We start from the raw sequence: 8,946 nt of genomic DNA, 5'->3' as shown, positions 1-8,946 counted from the left end.
GAATAGAAAGATCCAAAGATCAGCATTTATGTGAAATAAAAAGCTTTTGTAGCATAATACACTGACTATACCATTCAAAAGCTTAGAGTCAGAATATTTTTATTTTTCGGAAATTATAGAAATAATTTTATTTAGCAAGGATGCTTTAAATTGATTGAAGGTGATGATAAAGACATTTATAATTTTACAAAAGATTTCTGTTTCAGATAAGTGCTGTTCTTCTGAAAGTTCTATTCATCAAAGAAACGTTGAAAAAAATCTAGATGTTTTCAGCATCATCATTATAATAAATGTGTTTTGAGCAGCCAATAAGAATATCAACAAGTTTTCTGAAGGATCATGTGACTGGAGTAATGAAATCACAATGAATTACATTTTAATGTATATTCAAATAGAAAACAGTTATTTTAAATACTAAAAATATTTCAAAATTTTACTGTTTTGCTGTACTTTGGAGCAAATAAATGCAGGCTTGGTGAACAAAAGAGACTTCATTAAAAGGAACTACACGTCCCCTGCGTAATCTACGCCCCTGACCCAGTTGGATTGCAGATACTGAATAACAAAGTTTTCAAAAATCAATTGGGGAAAGAATTTCACACAGTGAACTTTGTAATTGTTTGGCTGCCAAGTTTATTTTTAAGTTGCATATTGTGTATTGATATGTCTGTATATAACTTATTAACATAAAAAACAATAGTCATAGTTTGATAATAAGTGAGGACAGCACAATAATGTAAAACAGTCATTTTCTTCTGTCTTAAGACACACTGTCTGACAGAAAGAATGCAACAAACTGAACTAATTTATATACATGGTTTCAGAAATTCACATTTTAGTAAAATCTGTAAACATGAAGAGCTCCAGTAAGGTCATTAGTCTCTGTTTATATTTGTTTAAGAGTCAGAGCAAAAGGCAGCAGACCAAAGTGCAATTTTGTAATCTCACTTGGTTTAGACTAAACAAGGACATGTCTTCAGCTGTTTATTTATTTAAAATCCAGCAAAGGCTAATAAATGCTGCAGTTTGACTGAAGAGCAACAATATAATGAAGCAGTTCATGATAACTGATATTTAACTTCTAGAAGCACAGAGACTTATTTAACATCCTGAGTTATGTTCATTGTTATGAAAATACAACAATAAATACAATTCCCAAAGAAAAAGAAGAAAAGAAGGCACTTTGATATTTTGGTCAAGAACAACATTGTACACTACTTGAGTTATTTACAAGTGACTGTGGAATCCTTCTGAAAGTAAACACAAAATATGCTATCTGATGCTATATTGTAACTTCAGAGGTATACCAAGTATTTGCAGTGAATATTTGTGTGCTAAAGAATTAAAAAAAGATGACTTTTTTTCCAGTCTGGAATATTAGGAGAGCTAGGCATACCATTTAAAAAGTTGCACTATTAATTAATGTACAACATGGAGAGAAAAAAAAGTACAAGTATATAAGCAACGCAAATATGTTTACACTAACATGTTTTACAATTTAAAGGAATGTTTCACCCCAAAATTAAAATGTACTCACTCTCAGGCTATCCACAGATACATTTGTTTAGAATTGTTTTAACTTTTTTCACTTATAAACACAGCTTAATCTATTTCTCTCCTTATTCATATTAGATGCCTTTTCCCCTGGAGAAAGCAATATTGTGGATAGATTAAAAAAATAAATAATAATTTGTTACAAACATGCAGGTTTTTGCTTCATACGATGTTCATTGATGGACTGGAGACACATGGATTACTAGTGGATTATTGTGATGATTTCATCAGGTCTTTGAACTCTCATTCTGATGGCACCCATTCACTGTAGTGATGTACTGCTACATTTCTAAGAATCTGTTCCAGTGGAGAATCTTAATTGGCCTGAAGGCAAGTGCATTTAAATTTTTGGGTGAATTTTCAGAGACTGTATGTAACCTGCCCCAGCGGAGTTTGTTACATCATCTAACGACGAGAACATGGTAAGAAATGCCTTCATTGTAATCACTCACAGGCAGACGACTGAGAAGCATCTCCTCCACCTAAGTCTAGAGAGAGCCTCTGAAGATAGTCTTCAGACTGCATGATGTACTCAGTCCAATCTTGGCACACTTCATCTATGATGGGTCCGGTTCCTCCATACTCCGGAGGGAGGATAGCTTTCGGAAAGTAATCACAGAGACTTTGGGCATATGAACTCCCGTGCATATGAATCTATAAATAAAAACACACCACAGATACTAAATCTTTTAAAGTGAAAACTCGTAAAATCACACATATATGTACTTAAATGGGACTAACCCGTTGTTTGATTTTGTCTGGAAGAAATGGACGGATCATAGCAAAGACGGGACGGAAAAAAATAGGCTCATTTATCAAATGGATGCCACGTACTTTCAAAGGAAAGGAGTCCTGCAAAATAGATTTGATATTTTGTTGAATGCATTTTCTATTAGGTGATATTAAAACCTTGCTATAAGAGAAAGATAATCACAAGAAAACTATACAGGACATTGATAAGCAAGTCTTAGCAGAGTAATTTAAGGGTGTTAAAGCGGTCTTTTACAGAAATCTCAATAAGTGACGTCTTATACATTTTTCATCAAAATGTTCTTAATGGATACCTACTGTAAGTACAGAAGATATCTTTTTTGCCAAAGAAGGATTTATCTGCAGGGCATGTGCAAAACACCAGTCTTGGAGATCAAAAATTGCTTTGAGTCCATTTCTTTGAGTCTCCCATTCTTGAACAATCAACTCTGATGTAATGAGGCTTACACGGAAAACCTCATAAGCTGTGAATTCTTTGGGGTTCCACTGACCTGAAAACATTAGAAGTTTTGTGATATTCACCATTATAATGAACCAAACAACTTTTCAAAAATGGTTGGTCTATGTACTTGCCAACCCGATAAATTAGAACTCGACTTCCAGCATCATCTCGGGATCTCAAAACTCCATGGTAATTGTTTTGCAGAAGTCCAATGACGGATGATGGCCGCAAATCAGCTGTTATTTCTGGACATTCTTGTCTCAACTTATGATAGTTAATCAAAAGCTGTGAAAAAAAAAAAAAATACAAAATCAGCGATATGTTAGTCTCAAGTTTTTTTTAAATTTAAGAATATTTTTGGGACAAAATCTTAATAAGACATATCTTAATACAAAGAAGCATTGCTCATTACATTGATTATAGTTAGGTTGACATCTGAATGCATCTGAATGTCAGCTATAAATATATACAGTTGTGTAGAATAATTAGTGTAAATCGGATTGCTAACATTGCTGAAATATCTAAATTCTAGGCTAAAAACGTTACTCCACCCCAAATTGAACATTTTGTCATTAATCACTTACAGTACACTACAAAAAGTGTTCACGTCGCTTCATATAACCCAGAATGCACGTCTGATGGCAGATGGAGTATTTTGACAATGACTTTTCATACCTTTTATGGACCTTGACACTGTTATTAACTTGGCAGTCTATGGGTCAGTCTCAAGCCTCCAGGTTTTCATCCAAAATATCTTAAATTGTGTTCCGAAGATGAACTGAGCTTTTATGGGTTTTGAACGACATGGGGGTAAGTGATCAATGATGAAATTTTAATTTTGGGGTGGAGTAACCCTTTAAGAAAGAACATGTTGGTGGACCAGACATTTACATTCACAATAAATAAAAATGAAGAGGCAGAAAACTGCAGTAAATAGGTTACTCTAGGCCAGGGGTGTCAAGATCGATTCCTGACAGGCCGGACTCCTGAACCAACCCTGCTCCTACACATACAATGTAGTTTTCAAATAATCTTGAATGACTTGATTAGTTGGATCAGATGTGTTTAATTAGGGTTGAATCTAAACTCTGCAGGGCTCCTGCCCTCCAGGGGCCAGTTGTTCAAAAGTAATCTGATCAGATTGTAGCCATCAGATTGGATAAAATCTTGAAAATGGGCTGTTCAAAAAAATAAAAAAATTAAATCTGAATCCAATCTGGTTTTGATCTGGAATCCATCCTCAGTTTGTGTTGTTCAAAACATTTTGGATACTTTTGATCCACAAAAAAGAAAAAAAAAGAAAAAAAAGATTACTCTGATCCCAGCATTAGGGTGGATTTCAGGAACAAAATAAAATGTAATTAAACTGTAAAACTGATCCAAAAAATTCAACATTTGTAACATGTAGTATAAGCCTACATCACCAAACAGCTGCTGTCAATATCAAACAAAAATTTAATTGAAAGTTTTTTGTGTTTTTTTTTTAATCACTGATTGTAAACTACAATCATCCGAGATGGACCAGTGTAAATGCAACGCAAAACTAGAACAAAAACAATGGCTTCTTTTTTCGTGTCATGTTTTTATTTATTTTTATCAGCATGTCCCTTTAGGGGCTCCGTAGAACACTAGTAATGCAGCATTGGAAATCTGAAATAGCGTGTATCTGGTTCAGGGTGATCTAATCCAGTTTAGAAAAAAAAAAATGGCACAAAAGTAATATGGGTTTCCTGATCCTAGATATCAAAACATGGGATTTCCAAATCCAGATCATTCTAATTCAGAACTTTTTGCACAACTGGCAAGGAGTGACACCCCGGACCTAGATTATAACGTACAGTTTAAATAAACTCAAGTACACAAACACAATATAATGAAGAAAATAAGCAAACTATACTCAGTAATCATAAATCTTATGTAAAAACAACAGTTATAAAAAACAAAATTGCGATGATATATTTGGGAAATGCATCATGCATTCTTTTCTTTCGCATTAATTGTGTCAATGGGCCTGTCGCCAGTAAATATAATAACTAATCAAATCACGTATCACCAACAGTATCACTATACTACAGAAATCACGCGGCATGGTTTACAAGTTAATATCAGTCGAGTAACAAACCTTGAGCGCCAGAGCCACATCAAAGTCTCTCGCCTGCAGGAACCGTATCAAAAAAGTTGCCGACAGATTCAAGTGTCGAATGCTTACTTCTGCTTTTTCTTTCAGTTCAGACAAATACGGTGCAATCCGAATAGAATCCACGGGTAAATTATTTAATTCTTCGATGTTGTCAGCTTCCTCAGACTTCATATCTACGCGAGTCGATCGAATGTCATGTTCTCTGAGCAGGGTGTTGCGTAAAAGGGGGCAGGGAATGAGCCCCTCACATCTCAGCTAATGACAGCTAATGTTTTTTTTTTTTTTTTTTTCAACTTCGTACAGGTCAAGTTTTATCAAACATTAACCAAGGAATCTCTGTAGACTGAATCGTCTCTCACCAGCTTAAACAGACACAAGACCCACGCCTTTTTTAAAACTGAGATAAATTAATGAATAATATTGCTTTCCACTTCCAGCAATAAATATAGTGAATTGAACTAATAGTGGGGCATCTTGTCATACCGCATATTAGGCATATATTCGTCTATAACAGCAGTGTAGTATATATACATAGAGAGAGAGAGAGAGATAGAGAGAGAGAGAGAGAGAGAGAGAGAGAGAGAGAGAGAGAGAGAGAGAGAGAGAGAGAGAGAAGTAGGGAGGGTTGCAACAAGATTAACTTCCTTTAATCAGTGAAGGACCATAATGGCATTCATGCTGCACATGCTCAATTAGCCCCTCATCCTTTCTTGGAAAAAAGCAGCCAAATTTGACCATTTCTTCTGCAAATAAATAAATAACATTTTCAAGGTATAGATAATTATTTGTCCTACTGTCTAAACTGTTTGTGTGAAGCTTGCAAAGTCATACCATTTTTATTCAGTGTGTCTTAGCTTCTGACAGGCATAGCTAGCATACGTGACGAAGCTGGCATAGCAAGTTTTATCAGGTCAGTATAGTTGCAACATGTTGTTGTAACTTTCCCAACATGCTGTCCCTAATCACAACATTGATGTAAAAGGTTGTCATCCCCATGACATAACAAAACTGTAATTTTATGGATTAATAAAAAAAACAATTTCAATAGTCTGGTATCTCCCCTTTTTAATTTAAGTAAATAGCTTTTTAAAAAATCAGTCTTATTAGAGTCTGATAGCTATAGATTAATTTCCTTGTCTCTTACCCTCTCTCTGTCACGTATAAATTACAACACATGTACTGTACAAACAGACACACACAAATAACGACATACCTGCCCATCCAGATGCACACTTGGAATACTTAACAAACATTCACTTGAACACACACACACGTTTACTTAGCTATCTAAATGGGGACATTCCATAATGGTTTTTACTGTGCAGGCCATATATTCTATCACCCTACACCTAAACCTACCCCTTACAGAAAACTTTCTCCATTTAAAAAAAAAAAAAGAAAAAAAGCTGTTTACTTTATTTTTTAACCAGTTTTAAACCTGAGGGTGCCCTCAAAGGGATTTTGTCAGGTTAAGCTCACTTTTGGGTACAAATTTGTCCCCAAAATATGGTTAAGGAGGTACACACACACACACACACACACTACTTCACACCTACCTGAATATCACTTGAACATGTACACACAGACAGAGTTCAGTTACATAAACATGGCCACTACATTAAGACTGTGTCTTAAGAACTAGTTTGACCAACTAGCAGTTAGCCAAGAGATAATGAGCCTCATCGCGAGGCGAATCGCCGACGAACGGTGCTTTTACACCGAAGGCGAAATGATTGTTCTTCTTCTGCTACTTCACGCCTCACGCTAGGTGGCGCCGACCAACAATGCATTTTTCATCAGAAATGTATCACGTAAATGGATTTAACATCATCTGCTGCTCAACATACAGCATTACATTAAGACAAAAAAGGTTCTACACGAGAAACAATATATATATATGTATATATATATATATATATATATATATATATATATATATATATATATATATATATATATATGCACACACACACACACACATATATATATATATATATATATATATATATATATATATATATATATATATATATATATATATATATATATATATATATATATATATATATATATATAATGTTTACAAGAAAAGTCTACATCCTAAAATATAATTAGAAGTACAATTAGCTTCAAGCTAACACTTGAAAATGTAAGTATTCATCTATTTGATTACCCACTTTAAACCATCTTCGAGTGCTTGTAATAACTTCCAACTGTGGTCTATAATTGATTTTGATTAATAAGCAGACGCATGCACTCTACTGGGTTTGTATAATAACACTAATATTTGTCATTAACATCCTTTATTGCTATAAAAAAAAAATACAACGAGCTGCATACAAAACACATACATAAAATATACTGGTCACAATCATGTGTCTATTTGCTTTCACATTTCATGTGAAGAAAAAGATGTGAATGGGCTTTGACTGATCACACTCACGCACGTGGAAGAATTTCGAAATTCAGTGGATAATTAAAGTTATTTTGTATAAAGAGCTTATTAGAAGAAGTCTGTTCTCAAATACCTTTTCGCGCTCAGTGTGGCCTTTAGGAATTAGTTTGACCTACGATTAGCTTACCAAGGCCTTTCCACACGGAGCACAAAAAAGCGAAATTAATATACGCAATGACACGCTGGAATAAATAGATTTCTATAGATTTGGATGTTTTCAGTAAAGATAACATAATCATAGCAGCTCTCCATTTCATGTTTTGATGTTGAATGCGTTCTTCCCAAAGGTATTTCAAATATAATCACTAATGCCATCCAGCGACTTTTTTCTAGTTTTGTTTGTTTGTAGTGTTATTATATATATAATAACACTATATATACATATATATATATATATATATATATATATATATATATATATATATATATATATATATATATATATATATATGTAGTAGTAGTAGTAGTAGTATTGTCATTTAAGGGTTATAATCAATCAATCAATCGTTTGGCACGTCATTTGTTGGCTAACATAGCCTATAGCTAAACTCAAGGACGCAGGGATTGAACATCTGGCTGCATGGTGACGTCACGCGCCTCCCTCGCGATGTAGCGCTCGGCGCAGTTTCCATATTTATATTTCGTTGGCTCGTCATTTATTTGAAAGTCCGATTTAGTATTATGCAGCAATATGAACAGGTTTGCATGGCTTCGCGGAGGTATGTACATGAACTGCAAAATCTTAAAACAAACGTCGATAATAAATAAGTCTTATTCACCTTTGTGGGATGATGCAGTGATGCGGGAATTAAAGCGGATGCTTCCTGCCGACAGCAGTGGGATTAAATAATAACCTTATGAATACTGCGTATTCTGGTACGATTTAATTAGCGAATATTTGGATCAATAATCCGTATTACTTTTAATGCTTATATGAGGCATATATTTGGGGATTTATTTGCGTGTGTTGTCTAATGTTCGACGTTATTCTGTGTATTGCATGTCGAATAGGCCTGGTTACCATAACGGTTATGTTTTTGGTGTTTATAGGTTACAGGGATGGAAGGCTGCATTTGGATGCCTTGGATGTGCAAGCATTCTGAATGCACTGCCCCCGGCTGTGTGCTTTGACCGTCAGAACACAGGTTTCCAGTATGGCTCAGCAGATAAGGAAACAGTCAGCGTTATTTAATCAGGATGAGATTCATAAATAAATAGGCCTTAAGTAAGGTTTTTGAAAATATTCACAAGTTGGCAGAATACGATTTGTGTGGCCTGCGGTGGATGGACCAAGTCATGATGTACGATGATTCAGATTTTCTTCAGGCCCAGATGAATCTCTCTTTGCACTTTAGCCTCGCTGTCCGTGTTCACAGTGGACCTTGATTTAATGTATTTCAATTAAGGCACGCGGTGAATGCCAAGAGCGAAGCCACATATCCTTCAACAAATGCCTGTTTATTACTATTCTAATGTTGTTTCTTTAAATGTAGGTTGAAAAGCATGTATATAATATTCATACACTCTTTCTATTTACAATAGCGTGTACTGTTCATTCAGTCAGACAGGTAGGTGAGAATACAT

The 8,946-nt window shown here is 34.7% G+C and overlaps 1 protein-coding gene across 2 annotated transcripts; it reads right to left on the bottom strand.

The window, feature by feature from the left end:
• Nucleotides 1–609: 609 nt before the first annotated feature.
• Nucleotides 610–5,178, bottom strand: LOC128029181 (alpha-tocopherol transfer protein-like). 2 transcript variants are annotated; one of them, XM_052616801.1, is made up of 5 exons: nucleotides 4,977–5,178; nucleotides 2,899–3,052; nucleotides 2,623–2,816; nucleotides 2,296–2,406; nucleotides 610–2,208 (listed from the first exon to the last, which is right to left on the bottom strand). In XM_052616801.1, exons 1-5 carry the CDS (start codon nucleotides 5,076–5,078, stop codon nucleotides 1,999–2,001), a joined length of 771 nt encoding a protein of 256 aa, XP_052472761.1. In that variant the 5' UTR covers nucleotides 5,079–5,178; the 3' UTR covers nucleotides 610–1,998. The 2 variants fall into 2 exon arrangements, with proteins under 2 accessions (XP_052472761.1, XP_052472752.1); XM_052616792.1 differs by having other exon boundaries at nucleotides 4,890–5,174.
• Nucleotides 5,179–8,946: the final 3,768 nt, after the last annotated feature.

The sequence above is a fragment of the Carassius gibelio genome, chromosome A2 (assembly GCF_023724105.1).
Source record: "Carassius gibelio isolate Cgi1373 ecotype wild population from Czech Republic chromosome A2, carGib1.2-hapl.c, whole genome shotgun sequence".
NCBI lineage: Eukaryota > Metazoa > Chordata > Actinopteri > Cypriniformes > Cyprinidae > Carassius > Carassius gibelio.
This window is presented reverse-complemented; position numbering and strand designations above follow the sequence as displayed.